Consider the following 15,806-nt stretch of genomic DNA (forward strand, 5'->3'; position numbering starts at 1 on the left):
CCACACATCTACATTGACTTAGTTGTTGAGATCCAAATGTAGATTTCACACTATGCTGTATGTGTGAAAGCATCGTGCTTTCCCCAGGACTCTTTAGCCTGTGGAAATCCCGTTAGCTCTCCTAGGCTTGCAGCTACAAGCTTAGTACTACTAAGAAATAAGAAGTCAATGGCACAGGACTGTTTTCAGTTCCTCTAACAACTTGAAGATGAACTGGGTAGAGTGGGGGATACACAAGACAGGAGCCTCAAGGCTACCATTCTTAACTTCATTTTAGTCTCTCCTTCTTCATGTCACTACAATAGCATCTCCTTATAGTGCATCTCTCTATAGTAATCTCTCTATAGTGAATCCTTCTATAGCATGTCTCTCTGTAGCACATCTCCTATAGCACATCTCCCTATAGTGCATCTCTCTATAGCGCATCCTTCTATAGCACATCCTTCTATAGCACATCTCCCTACAGTGCATCTCTCTATAGCACATCTCTCTATAGTGCATCTCTCTATAGCGCATCTCCCTATAGTACATCTCTCTATAGTAATCTCTCTATAGTGAATCCTTCTATAGCATGTCTCTCTGTAGCGCATCTCTCTATAGCACAACTCTCTATAGTGCATTTCTCTCTAACACATTACATCTCTATGGCACATCCGTCTATAACACATCTCCCTATAGCGCATCTCTCTATAGCGCATCTCCCTATAGCACATCTCCCTACAGTGCATCTCTCTACAGCAGATCTCTCTTCTGCTGAAAGAATGAGCACAAATCCTCTCTCTGATGTGATCTCTAAAGTGACAATGCTGTTTTACCAGTTTCTCAAGCACAGCCACTATCATTCTCTCCAGTAGGCTCTGTAGCCCAACCAAGGTTATGATGCCCCAGTTAAAAGAGAAAACTGGACTTAGGAATGCCCCATGATTATTCAGGGCCACAGAGTTGACAAGATGCCTTGGCCCCGTCCTGTCTGTCTGGAAATTCGATGGCTCCTTCTTTTTAACTTTGTCAATAGAAAGATCCCAGTCTCTGTTTCCACAACCAAGTTAGATGTCTGGCTCTCCTGATGATTAAGACCACCAAGGGAAGAACGAGATAGATGGTACCTGTGAAAGTGCCAATCACAGGTAGCACTGAGCAGACTCGGGAGTTACCAGCTTCCTTCCCTCCAATCTTACAGAGCCACTCAGAAAGTTGAAGGGGTTTGTAGCCTAAGAGCAAAGCACCATGAAGATACTAGCAATCACCATCATGGTCGCGTATCACATTCTCAGTCCATCTAAAGATTCCAGTCTGAAGCATGCACATTGCTTAATCCTCATTAAGCCTTACAAACCAATCCAACCCAAAGACGTTCTCGACTTGCAGCAATCGGCAAACCCATCCCTGAGAGCCACAAATGGGCCTGTCAACTCTTACCACTAAGGCAGAGAAATGCCAGGAAGAATGGCAGATCTGGAGAAGCAGAGAGCTTGGCCTGACAGCCTAGACTTGAATAAATTGTATTTTCTGCCCGGGGGCGATAAGGTGTAAATCTGAAGCATGTGTTACACTTACCCATCATTATGTCCTGAAATAGGGAAGGAGAACTGCATCTTGTCCGAAGTTTGTAGAAAAATTGTGCTCTGTGTAAATAGCTCAGCAGCCTTTGATGCTGAGCCGAGAGGGAAATAATCCTCAGAAAAACAAGCAGGAGCAGCAGACTCCACAGCCCAGGAAGGGAGGCAGCGGAGGCACCAGCCAGTAGGCACTGTGCTTTCTCAGAGCTCCTGGGGGCTTCACACACAAAGCTAAACTGTCTCCCCATCATCTTAGCTCCTGATAGGATTGTTTGCTCTAACATCTTCGTAGAGATGCAAACATGTTTGGTGCAGGTAAAGAGGAAGCTGGGTAGGAGACGGGGGAGGGAAGAGGATTGGATAAGACTTCGGCATGAGCGCTGGACAGAATCAGGTGTGGCTAGCCAGCTTAAAAGTGCACCCGACAGAGGTAGACAAGGGGACGTGGGGCAGCAACACCTTGGAACCCATTCATTCACCCACCCATTGATTCATTCATCCATTCAACAAAATACACACTTCCTGTCGTCTAGAAACTTACAGTCCAGTGCGGAAATAATGACCTAGTTACACCCTGTGGCAGGGAAACACAGAGCGGGTGAGATAATAAGGCAAGAAGGCTGAACCCATGCAGATCCTGGAGCCAGAGACTGAGGCAGGTGAATGAGGCATGTCTGGGAGGATGAAGTGTGATGCATGCAAAGTATGTGGGGAGAATATTCCAGGCAGAAGAAACCTGTGGACAGGCCCTGTGGGGGAAGAGACGCTGGACCTCCGGGAACTCAATTGCCCAGGAATGTGAAGCATAAAGGGGAGGAGGGGAACAGGAGGATGTGCAAGACTCCAGAGGGTCTGGGGCTTTGATAGAAGGCATATGGCTTCTTCCTGCTGGGCCTGTGTTGTGTGACACTATTCCGAGGGAGGTCTGAACAGGGCTACTAACCCCAGACAGGGAACTAATGAAAACAGATCAAAGTATGGCTACCACGCTTGTTCGACTTGGTGAACCAATGAGTTTTATTGGAGTTACTTATAGGAATGTGGGTACAAGGTTACTTACAGGAGCAAGAACAGCTCAATGACAACTCCACCACCAAAAGCCCACCACAGCATGACTGAAGGTGCACAAAAGCAAGAAACTGCGAGTATACTGCACAGCCCGCAGGCCTCTCAACAGGTTGTATGGGGTTTATCTTTTGTAGGTAGCTCTGCTAAGCTCTGCTTCCTCCAGTCTGCCTGGCTGCTCTGAGAGTCTTCCAGGCAGCTGAGTGTCTCAGCAAGCGTTGCTGCTTATATATGCTTGGGGAGAGAGGGGCCCAGTGAATCTGGTCAGTTTCACAGACTTCCTGAAGCTATTTTGAGCTGTTTACTTCCTGTCTTAATGAGTTTCCCTGCAGGATGGGGTGTTGCACCTCCCCTTGGAGCATCCTGTTGTTTCACCTCCCTGTAAACATCTTAATGAGCTTTGCTCCAAGATGGAAGGTTTTCCGCTCGGCAGCAGCCTGATGTACAAGAAGAACTTGGCCACCATAGACCACCAGACTTGATAATGGTCAGCCTGGTGCCCAACCCTGACCCACTCTGCCCGATAAGTCCACACAGGCACACTGGAGAATGTGCCCCAGCACCCTCCCAGGGAGTAAGGGCAGCAAATAAAAGCCTGGTGTGAGTGCACTGGCAGGGACTAACATCTGGGCTGGAATGAGGGCCCAGCCTGGCAACGGCCTGTCAAAGAGCAGGATGTAACTCTCTGTGCACCCTACACTAAGGGACTTTCCACTCTCTTCTCTACAGAGAAGGACTTCAGCTCACCGGCTTCAGCTCCCGCTGAGCCTGCATAGAGCGGACAAACGGTAGCTGAGAGAAGTTCACAGGGGAGGGACCAAAGAAAGCTCTACATCCTGTTCAACTGAGGGGAGACCACAACAAAGAAGGACAGAGATTTCAATGAGTGTTCTACTCAGACACATCCTCACTGTGGACCGTAGAGCAGCCTCAACTTCCCTGGTCTTCGTGCCCTTATCTATAAAGGGAGGGGCATGAATGAGATGATCTCCTAGACCACTCCATCCCTCTCTGTTGCTCAGGGGATGGGGGTGGGGGTCACTGCCTTTATCAAGTCACTTGGCACAGCACGTATGTGGCCAGGCTAGGATCTGGACTAACTTCAGGAATAGACAGCACATTCTATCCTCGGCCCAATATTCTAAAGGTCAAGGGCTAAATAGTGGAGGAAAAGGAAGTTAATTGGGGCAGCTGCAATGTGCAATGATTAGACACTGGGCTGGAATTTGCTTTAACCAACAAATCTCGCCGTGTGGATGGGCTAAGTGTAATTATGGGTAGTTTTCGGGGCTAAGTGTGTATAGTGTCTATACAAATTAAGGAAGAGAAGGGAGGGCTTTGTTGAGACACTCCGGAAGTCGTTCCTGACATAGTCAACCCCTTGCAATGATTGTGCTCTCTATAAAATGCTCTGCTTGTTACAGTGGCCTTACCAGCATCTCTCCAGGGGACAGGTTCATTAGCTGAGTCCAGTCACTGTGTGCTACAGCGATGAGAAAGTTCAGTTCTTAGAGGAACTGTTTGCTTAGGGCTTTTGGCTCTCTAGCTGTTCTCCCACTGTGAGCTGAGAGACCAGCATGGCCATCCTGTAGCAGTACAGCTAGCCAGTGATTGAGTTGTTCTGTATAATGGAGAAGATGCAGGCCCTGCTATTCTACTCGCACTTCTTGCAGATGCTAAAGGCAGACAGTAGCCCCCAGGGGTTTGCAACCACGCTGTTCCTTGCACGTTCTAGGAGCATGCATAAATAATGATTGGCTGATTACAAACAAGCCAAGTGGAGAAGCAGCGAAGAAGGTGCTTCCTCTGGGAGGTGACCCAGTGACCCAGAGCCCTGAGTTCCTTGTAGGACAGCATAACCAGGGAGTTGTGTTTGACGTGGATTTGAATCCCAGCTTCTCTTGTTGTGGAGTTTCAGTTTCCTTGATTTCCATCTCGGCACAATGGGACTGCGATACCCGTCCACAGTCACTGCTGGGAAGACCAAATGCAGAAACCATCCAAAGTCCAACACGGTGGCTGACGCATGGCTCCCTTTGTCTTCCTTTTTGTGGCCCCTAAGAGCTGCACAAGAAAGGCAGTCCCCAGGGCAGCACTTGCTCTCAACCTGGCGCTGACTGAATGGCAGGGAGCCAGAGGGAAGTGGCCTGCACCCAGACCTCGGTGGCTGCAGGAATTCAATTCAGTCAGCATGGCTTTCTTCCAGCCAATCTTGCCAGATGTATTTGGCTTGAGCTTGAGGTTTGCAAAGTGGTTATATAACCAAAAATAAAAAAAAAAAGAAAGGAAAAGACTAGCATTTACAGAAAGCTCATAGTTTTTAAAACATTTTTGTATGAATTATCTCAGCTGATCCCCTCAGTGACCTTGAGAAGAAGCAGAGTCCTGGACTAGAACTCCCATTTTACAGATAAGGGAACCATGGCTTAAAGAGTTTATATGGTGCATTTAATACCAAATCCTGAGGGACAGTGTGAAAACTCGGACAAAGCTCTCTCATCCCTGGCCCTGGACTTCTTCCACACGACATCTTTATGATCATGCTTTCATCAAGCAAAAATAGAGTAAGCCTGTTCTGTGTGCCAGCTAAGTGCTCGGACTGAGAAGTGAAAGACGGAGTCAAATTCAGGAGAGGTGCATTCAGTATGGTGGCAGCTGTGGGGAAGGCACAAGGAGAGGCAAGAAAGAAGGGTCACCCAGCCTGCAGGTCTTCCTGGAGGAGGAGAGGCATCAGTCCAGCCTTCGGGACAGTGGGTGGTTGTCCAGGCAGAGAAGAATGAGACGATTTACAGGTGGCAGAAGTGGCAAGTGCCAAGGCAGAAGCAGGTAGACCAGCAGGGTATATTCCAGGGCTACAGACCTTATTGCCCTGACTCCACCTCCACTCTCTCGCTCATCCACTCATTTAACATGTATTTATGGCGTCCGTGTGCCAGACACTGTGAGAGCTACTGGGGGAAGATGCATGAATGTGCAAGCAGATGTAGTCCCTGAGACCACGGACTTGACCATCCCATGATGCCTGCAGGCTGAGGCAGGAAGGAAGTGGACAGGAAGTGGCAGGTATGTGAAGAGCACACCATAGAAGTCCAGGTGAAGAGGTTGTAGACTTCAACCTGCAGAAGATGGACCGGCCTTAATAGATTTTCAGCACAGGATCAACTTCAGAAAGATAAGCTTACAGGGTAGCTAGAGATAGTTGTCTGGAACTCCAAGAGCCAGCTAGGGAACCAGAGCAGCAGTGACAGGAAAGGGCCGCTTCTATCCAGCAGGAGAGAAAGAGAATCACTAAAGTCATGGCAGATGAACCTTGTTGGCTGCTTATGTATGGGGTGAGAAAAAGAAAGACTGAACCGTGAGACTGTCGGGGGAGTCTAGGTTGAGCCCCTTGAGAAGCAGATGCTGTCATAGTTCCCCCTAATGGGAATTCTGGGAACTATTGGTAGAGTGTGTGGTTTTCCTTGGGGAGAGGTCAACAAAGGGCTGGCTATTCACTCAGCTGGGGCACCAGTGACAAAGAATAGGTCCACCCAAGCGTAGCCTTTTGTTAGGGTTATCACCAAGCTGGATAAGGGTTGCTTACAAAATATGGATGGCCCAAAATCAGTGACATCACCAAAAAGCCCACCTCATCATGATTTATAGCTCACAGATCTTCATTCCTGAAGCTCCATATGTTACCTACAGGCCGCTCAACCCTGTGCAAGAGTCTCCTCTCCTGTAATTTGTGAGTTTTGTTTACTTCCTGTGCCTTGTAAGTTTTGTTACTTCCTGCCTCTTGATGTACCTCTCTCTGGCCTTCAGAAGAAAATGTTTCTGATGTGGAAGAAATAGCAACATAAGTAGAATATTGGAGCAAGTCCTGTGCCTTCTGGGACAGGCGGAGTGTGGGGCATCTGTGGAACATCTGGAAGGTGTTTCTCAGAAATAGTGTCATTGTATCTGCAGCCTGGGAAGGAGCCTGAAGCTTGGGGTATGGCTTAGAGGGTCAAGAGTTTCAAGATGATGTTACGTGCTTGGAAGTGGGTGGAATTTTTAGGGAGGGTGCCCAGAAGGAAACGTGGTCAGATACCACTCAACAAGCCCCTGGGAGTACCCAAATTTCTTATTTGATACCAAAATCTTACTTGACAGACAACCACGCATTAGGCAAGATAAGGAATACAGAAATCTTTAGTACAAGAGGGTTAAGATTAGTGGGCAGTAGGGCCTCTGGCAGGCTGTGGGAGTTCTAAGGTGTTGCCCATCCCTGGAGCTCAATGTGATGTCACCATGTCCTTTTCTCTCTCTCTCTTTCTTCTCTCCTTCAGGTGTTTACAAAATATGGGAAGTGTTACATGTTTAACTCAGGCGAGGATGGCAAGCCTCTGCTCACCACAGTCAAGGGGGGGACGGGCAACGGGCTGGAGATCATGCTGGACATTCAGCAAGATGAGTACCTGCCCATCTGGGGAGAGACAGGTGAGCTGGGCCCAGAGACTCCGGCAGCGGGTGGTGGCGAGGGATGCAGGATTTCCTCAGAAAGGTTGATGTGAGCCAAGTAGGTTGTTCTTTGGCAAGGGGTCAGGTATATTCTGACAGATGGTGAAGCTGTCCCTGGCATGCTTATGCCCCTGGTTCCCTCGGATTCCTCCAGGTTAGAGGATAAAGGATGTGAGTATTGGGGAGAGAGAGAAGGCAGGGAGAGGAGGTATAGAAGAAGGTTCAAGGGAACTGTTATGGTTGGGAGGTATGGTTTGATCTGGGGAGAAGAGGGTGGAAGAGACCAACATAGTCTTCTCTGAGCCATCCCAAATACCAGATCTATCCATGAAGTCCAACTACAAGGATACCAGGATATGCCTGGGGACAGTGGAGGAAGCTACAAGGTATTAGAAAATCAATGAACATGGACCTGGGGACATGGAACCGTGCCTGTATAAGGCCCTAAAGTTCTGTGTGTGTCTGGTTTAAGTGTTCATTCTTTTTATTCTGTAGTTTATCATTAGCAATCAAAGTAAGAATGTTACAATGTGTCCTAGTTAGTGTTTCTGTTAATAAAAAGAGGCACCATGGCCACAGCAACTCTTTTAAGGAAAACATTTCATTGGGACTGGCTTACAGTTCAGAGGTTAGTCCGTTGTCATCATGGCAGGAAGCATAGTAGCGTGCAGACAGACATGTGCTGGAGAAGTACCTGAGAGTTCTGTGTCTGGAGTGGCAGGCAGCAGGAAGAGACAGTGAGCTACTGGGCCCAGCATGAGCTTCTGAAACCTCAAGGTCTACCCCTAGTGAAACACTTTCTCCAAGAAGACAACATACAATCCAGAAGGCCACACTTTCTAATAGTGCCACTTCCTCTGGACCTATGGGGGCCATTTTCATTCAGACCACCACATGGGAGGGGGAGACTAAGTCATTGATCACAGCCTAGTAAAAGGAAGAAATGCTCTATGGTAGAAGTGGGGACACAGGGAAAGGCTCTGGGTACACAGTGTATTTTTTGAATGGGTGGGGTCTTGAGATGGTCCTGAATTATCTAGGTGAGACTAATGTCATCAAAAAGGTGTCTCTAAGAGAGGCATAGGAAGGTCAGGAAGAGGAAAGGGCAGTGTGATGTAGCCATAAGCCAAGGGATGCAGAAAATTTTTAGAATTTCACCATAAAAAGAATATCAAGATGTGTCTAAGACTAACAGTCAGAGATATAAATGGTATCCATATCGTAGTAATGTTGTACACAGGGCACATCAGGGAGTATCTCTGTCACTGTTCTGTTGCTTTGAAGAAGCACTATGACCACAGCAAACTCTTATAAAGGAGACCATTTAACTGGGGCTGGCTTACAGTCTCAGAGGTTTAGTCCATTGGCATCATGGCGAGAAACCTGACAGCATGCAAGCAGACATGGTGCTGGAGAAGCAGCTGAGAGTTCTACATCTGGGTCTTCAGGCAGCAGGAAGAGAGCGACTCTGGGCCTAGGTCTTGCTTCTGAGACCTCCAAGCTCACCCCCAGTGACATACAACAAGACCACACCTACCCCAACAAGGCCTAATTATTTCAAATAATGCCACTCTCCGGCGATCAAACATTCTTATTCAAACCACCACATTCCACTCTCTTGCTCACATAGGCTTATAGCCATGTCATAATGCAAAATATATGTATTCAGTCCAACTTCAAAAGTCCCCATGGTCTATCACAGTCTCAATACTGTTTCAAATTCCAAAGTTCAAAGTCTCTTCTGAGACGCAAGGAAATCTCTTAACTGTAACCTTGTAAAATCGAAATCAAAAAGCAGATCGCATACTTCCAACATACAATGGCACAGGATATACATTACCATTCCAAAAGGTAGGAAAGAGAGCAAAGTGAGAAGGAAATACTGTACCAAAGAAAGTCTGAAAACCAGCTGGGCAAACTCCAAACTGCATCTCCATGTCTGATGTCAAAGGGCTCTTCAGATCTCCAACTCCTTTCGGCTTTGTTGGCTACAACACACTTTTCTCTCTTGGGCTGGTTCCACACCTAGCCTGCAGCTCTCAGCAAGTATCCCATGGCTCTGGCATCTCCAGCATCTTGGGATCTTCAACACAATCCAGGCTTCACCTTGGAGTCTCTAACACAATCCAGGCTTCACCTTGGAGACCCTAACACAATTCAGGCTTCACCTTGGAGTCTCTAATGCAATCCAGACTTCGCCTTCACAACTTCATGTAGTGGCCTCTCTAGGCCTCCATAGGCCTCCATTCAGGGACACCCATGCCACATGCCTGGCCTCGGCAGCTTTCCTTAGCCATAGAGAAAGATTGCGCAACACCTGCCGTCTGTCCTTGACTCTAAAGACAGAACCATGTAGCCAAAGCTCCCAAATTCTGTTGCTTTCTGGGGATTTGAATTTGACCCCTCATTCAAATATATTTTCTTCATAGGTTTCTGTTTTCTGTGGTTTCTTTACTGCTTAAGCTTTTCCTTAATTCCTTTTCACAAGCTGGAAGCTTAGTTGGGTGGGGCCTTGCCCTGAGTTCACTGCTCCTTTTATTCAGCTTAGCATCCGGCTTTCCTTTAAACTCTTTATCTCTTTGAGCACTAGTCTTAGCTCCATTACACTTCCTGGTGCTCCATTTCTCCTCAAACTGTGCATTTTGTATTTTTTTTCTTCCTCATCTTGCTCCTTTTCATTATAGATCTGCATAAGAGTATCCACGAACAACCACATGACACAGTCAGTAGGCTGTCTTGAAATCTCCTCTGTCAACACCAATAATCAAAAATTCTTCATTTTTTACCTCAGGCAGATTTTTCTGGACAGGGTCAAAAAGCAGACACATTCTTTGCAAAAAATATTGCAAGAATGATCTCTGAACCACTTACTTATATTCTCCCCCACTAAAACTTCTTAAGCTCTGGTCCCCACCATTCAAATTGCCCTCAGCACTGTCTTCTATCTTCCTACTAGGATGGCCCATTAAGCCTCACTTAAAGCATTCAACTGCTTTCTTCATCCAAAGTCCTAAAATCCATATTCTGCCAACAAAGAGCATGATCAAGCCTATCACAAGAATATACTCCCTGGTATTAACTTCTTTCTAGTCATTGTTCTATTGATATGAAGAGACAACGTGACCATGGCAACTCTTATAAAAAAAGCATTTAATTGGGGCTGGCTTATGGTTTCACAGGTTTAGTCCATTATCAGCATGGCACAAAGCATAGCAGCATGCAGACAGACATTGTACTGGAGAAGGAACCAAGAGTTCTGCATTCAGATTAGCAGACAGCAGGAAGAGAGAGCCACTGGGTCTGGCTTCAGCTTCTGAAATCTCCAAGCCCACCCCCAATTTCACACTTCTTCCAACTAGGCCACACCTCTTAATCCTTCTAGGCAGGGCCACTCCATGATGACTAAACATTCAAATGCACAGTCAATGGGGGCCATTCTTAGTCAAACCAGCACAGGGAGGGTAGCTGAGAGAATAAGATGAGCCTGCAGAGACCAGTAGAAAGGAGTAGGTAGAGAGAAGATCCAGCAGAAGAGAGGGTATGAGCCTTCAAGCCAGAGCTGAGAAAGAGAGAGGCCAGACACCCCTGACTCTATATTTTGTTGCCCCTCCCATGCTTACTCTCACTGAGGAAGAGCCTGAGGCCTGGCTTCTCCATAGCCCTGTCTTCCAGCTACCAAGGCAGAAGGCTTTCAGCCCTGAAGATGGCCAGCTGCAGTGACAAGCACTCTCCTGCAACCAAACTGTCTCCTTCTCCCCAGCACCTCATCTGAGCATCCTGATGGAGAGAGGTGACAGTGGCCATTGACCCCCACATGATGGGCATCTCTCAGTTGCTTCAGCTGGGAAAGTAAAATCTCCCTATGTAGGAGGTAAAATTTCCCTATACCACATGCAGCAGGATAAAAGTCTGTGTTCCCACTTAGCTCTGGCATCTCTGAGAGCGGGTCATCTGGACCAGACTTTTCAAAATATTTTTAGGCGAAGCTGAATGCTTGAATTATGGGATTTAAAACCTTCTAACCCCAAGTCCTGGGGGTAGGTGCCTGAAGTGTACTCCTTCCTACAGAAGCCAAAACATATGTGCCTGTTAAATTATCTAAAGGAAAAGACAGGGATATCAAATAAGCCCTGAAGCCCTGCCTAAGCAGAAGTTAGTCCTGTCCTTCCTTGGTGACTTGGCAGGTGCTATCCTGATGCCTTGAGTCAGGAACAAAAATGCAAATACAGACAACACACACATAATGCCAGGCCCTCCATCACAGACATCCTCACACAGCCCAGGCCCCTACATCAACAGGATCTTGAATCTGAACACCAACTACTAGTAGAGAGGACTCTGCTGATAGAGAGCTTTGTCATCAGAGCCACCTAGGAAGTCAGTATCCTCCACAGACATGAGTGATGAATGAACCTCAGAGGTCTTCTATAGTAAGCCAATCTGCTTGTTTATCTGAGGCCCCAAATGAAACAATGATGTATTGACATCAGCCAAGGCATCTCTGTTCTGACCCAGACTTGAGAGTGAACTATGCCAAGTCAGAGAAGTCCCTAGCTGAGATGAAGAACTAGCCCTGTTTCTAATATGGAACAGGGATTGGGTTGTTGTCAAAGATGCAGAAGATGCAAGATAAAAAGCCCTACCTTTTTAGAAACAGAAAAACTGAATCTCACTCCTGCCAGGAGCTCTATGCTCTCTTTTGAAGTTGGACATTTGGGGAAACACCTAGCAGCAACTTGAGGCTCTACAAGGAATGGGTAGAAAACAGATAGGGGCAAGAAACTCATTAGAGGAGAATCTGATCAGTACTATCCAGTAGAACTTCCTGGAATCAAGGGAATGTTCTCTGTACCATTCAGTATGTTATCTGTGGCTAGGAAAAATGAGGAACTAAAATTTTAATACTACCTTTTTAATATATTAATTTAAAGCTAAATAGCCCCAAGAACCTTATGCTACCATATTGTGGAGCAGTTAGCATATTGGAATGCAGCGTCATCAAGCTGTGATTGGTTCTGTTCAATCTTGTCTCCATAGCTACCGCTCACATTCTTCTGTCCTCCTCATCCTTGCCTTTCCCCTCACTATGACCCTTGTTCTGACTATAGAAGGAAGTTGAAATTAAGTCCCTTCCTCAAAGCTACCCAGTTGGAACTTCCTCCCTTCCTCCGTTGTATTTTTCTTCAGGCTGAGAAGCCAGCTGAGCAATGGCTGCCTCAATGTCACTGAGAGACCTTGATTCCTCAAAGTTGCTTATTTCCTGCGTGAGTCCCATGTGGGTGATGAGCTTCAGTGGGACACTTGTCTGTGAAGTCACCTGGTAGGGACAGAGACACCTGACTGCTTGGCTATTGGTCCTGAGGTCTATGAGCAGCAGTATTGCCGCAGCTACCGAAAACAGCCTTCCTGACCTACCAGGTACATGGCTGCACAGATGCCAGCTTGCTTCCATGAATGCCTTACTTCTCAATTCCTAAAGGAAGGATCCCAGGTCCCTATAGGAAACATCTGGGTGATGATGGAGGAGAAAAGAAATGTAACTGCCGGGGGAATGGCCGCAGATGGCTTGATGACCCAGGCAGTGTAGGAAAACAGAGAAAATGGCGTAACAGGGTGATGCAGACCCAACGGCAAATCTAGTTCTTCCGATTCTAGCCGTGTGTCTTGGGACAAGTAGAGGAACTTTGGGTTCCTCGTTTGTAAAACAGAGGTGAATAAAAACTGAAATTCATTGGCTGTTCAGGATGGCTGAGGGGCTCAGAGGAGATGGCTCCTTATGCTCCACAGGAAAGGACAATCTAGAGATCTCACAACGTCACAAGGGTCCTGGATGTCCTTGATATCAGGAATCCTCTTCCTGTTGGAAGAGAATCTTTGAGATTCTTGCTTTGTGGACAGCCCCACTCTCAGAAAGAGAAAGAAGGAAAGATGGAACAAGGACCCTCCTCTGGATGTAATTCCAATGGGAGGGCACTAGTTTGAAAGAGCACTGTGGCCTCATGCTTAGTAAATAAAGGTAACTCCATGAAAATGATCACAAATGCCCCTTCCACCAGGCTGCTGATGGTCCACATTAAGGAGCCCAGGGCATCAAACATCTCTAAGTGGGACACCCTGGCAATCTCCCATTTTGATCTTGCATGTGAACCTAGACAGGGTGCCCCAAAATGGACCCTGTGAAGAATCAGAAGTTCTGGGACTTTATATGTTCCTCAAATAAAAAGGCTCTGGGGTCAGAAAAAGAATCTGGGGAGCCCTGGTTAAGACCGTGAAATGCACTTTTATTCATTGCGGGAATTCTTTAATATGCTACATCATGAATCTCCAAGATAGATATATTGTACACAGCATTTATTTTCTAAATGCCTTTGGCCATGGAAACCTCCTTTTCCATAAAGGAGCTCACAAAATATGCTTCTGGAAAAAGCCATCCTAGACCAGAGAAGTACAGATTTCACGGCCAGAGTTTTCTAACGGAAATTAAATTGAAGACAGGTGGGAGGTTGTTAAAAATGAAACTCTGTGTAGATACCTCTGAGTAACTTCAAAGATAAAAGAAATAGGCAGTGGGTTATCTGGGTTGCACATGAGAGGAACCTGAATCAAACAAGCTTAGGCATCAAAAGAATTGTATTGCCCTTGGAATCTGAGACAAACTCCAACCACCAGCCAGCAGGAGGAGAGGGCCGCAGCTCAGAGAGTACTGGGACCAAGGTGCCTGTCCCCTGGGTGTTCTCACCTGCCTCCCTCTGAATCCCTACCCTTCTCCCTCAGGAGACACAGGCTTTTTCTATGCATACTGTATTCTATATATTCATGTAGCTCTCAGCAGTTACTAAGATTTTTATGTTTCAGATCCTGCCACTCGGCCAGACTACTTTGATTGGATCCATGATCTTCCATTAAACACACACACACACACACACACACACACACACACACACACACACACGCAAAAGAAGGTAGTTATTGGCCCAACTGAGTTGAGTGACCCACCCCTAGGCCAATCAGCAGTGAGTAGGGGAGTGCCCTTCTAGTGGGGACTCAGCAAGGCATACCTTGCTGAGTTGGAGGGAGGTGAGGAGGAGGGGATCCCTCAGAGAACTGGGCTAGAGGAGGTGAACCAGGGAGAGGGGTGAGAGGAGCTGCATCTGAAGAGACCAGACTCTGCTGAGGGAGCTTCAGTTCTTAGTGCAGGTGCTCAAACACAGAGAAGATGACAGCCAGGGCTCTCTCTTCCCGGATCTTCCACCTCTCATTCATTTCAATGCAAAATACACTGTTGTAATCAAATATAATCTGCCTTCATTTTCCCAAATCCTAGTGTTAAGTATGCATGAATGTGATATTATGTCAGATATATTTCTGAGGAGAGGAATTATTTTTGAAATCTGTGCTGTAGCATGGTAAAATCAGCCCCCATCATCCCTTGGGTTCTACCCCCACCTAATGCCTCCTTCGGTGACTTCACTCTGAATATACTGGCTTTCCTTGGTGCTTCTGGAATATTCCAGGACTGTCTTCCTTCAGGGCATCTGTATCTGCTATTCCTTCTGCTTATTGTCTATTACTCGAACGCCTACCTGATTTCCTCCTCTGCCCAGTTTTTGCTCTGTTGTCACCTGCTGGGTAAGGCCTAAATTCCCTGGGCTCTGTTTTTACAATGGTGACCCCACCTACTCTCGCTCCATCTCTCACCTGCCAAACTGGTCCTTTCATCCATATTATGTTCCTTTCTTCAAATATGCTACACAGTTTACCTTTTTTATTTATTTATTTTGGTCTGTCCCTTTCCATAAAACATAAGCCCCTAGCATCTTGAATCTGGATCTCACAAGATAATAAGTATTTGTTGATGGAGAAAAAAAATATCACTTGAATTATGCATACTGCCAGAGCCAAGACGAAGAAGAAACAAGTATTAATGATCAGCTACTGTATGCCACAAACATTCTGTCTCGTGACCCCTTCCTGATCCCCTGGTAATGAGGTATTACAGTGCCCAGTGAAAGATGAAGAAACTAGGTCCCCGAGAAGTTGAGTGAGCTCCCCAGGGGCAGTCTAGTTAAGTGGATGAAGCAGTTGAATTAAGCGTAAAACCGCATAGGAAGCCCAAAGCAACCATGCTCAGTCCACCAAGCCCTTTTAATGTGCAAATTGTTACTGTAAAAGTGCTTCTGGGGAAATAGCTGAAGAGGAGTGGTTTGGGTGAGGTCTCTGGAAAGTGAGTGACACATGGAAATAGGTCTGCTGTGCCTCCTTTTCTGCCTGGTCCTCTTTCCTTTATAAGAGTGGAATTATTATATTGAAGGAAAGGTTAGCACACTCCCCACATAGAAAAGAGATGAGAGTAAAGCTGCCCTGAAGGTGGAGATCACAGTCTGCTTCTCTCCCTTGGTCCCTATGGCCAACCCTGGAAGACCCCAAAGGCTCCTGGGAACCCAGTTTGAAAACCACTGGATGGGAAGCTGGCGGGGTAGACTAGTCAGTAAAGTGCTTGCCTTGCCAATGTGAAGAACCAGGTGTGGATCGCCAGATGCCATATAAAAAAGGGGGTGTGGTGACATGGCTTTATCATTCCAGAGATAACGAGATGAGAAGTAGAGACAGGAATATTCCTGGAAGCCTGTAGTACCCAGCTAGCCTAGCCTGGTCTATGTGGGAGATATTTCTCACATAGACAATGAGAGACCAGCTGAG

At 46.7% G+C, this 15,806-nt stretch overlaps 1 protein-coding gene across 2 annotated transcripts in view; it reads left to right on the plus strand.

Moving 5' to 3' along the window:
- Positions 1–15,806, plus strand: part of Asic2 (acid sensing ion channel subunit 2) — a 1,088,892-nt gene that overhangs the window by 983,309 nt on the left and 89,777 nt on the right. For both annotated transcript variants that reach the window (XM_038327507.1, XM_038327506.1), the window contains exon 2: positions 6,935–7,085. In XM_038327507.1, coding sequence (XP_038183435.1) covers positions 6,935–7,085 — 151 coding nt within the window. The remainder of the gene's footprint in view (positions 1–6,934; positions 7,086–15,806) is intronic.

This window comes from Arvicola amphibius, chromosome 4 (genome assembly GCF_903992535.2).
Source record: "Arvicola amphibius chromosome 4, mArvAmp1.2, whole genome shotgun sequence".
NCBI classification, from domain to species: Eukaryota; Metazoa; Chordata; class Mammalia; order Rodentia; family Cricetidae; genus Arvicola; species Arvicola amphibius.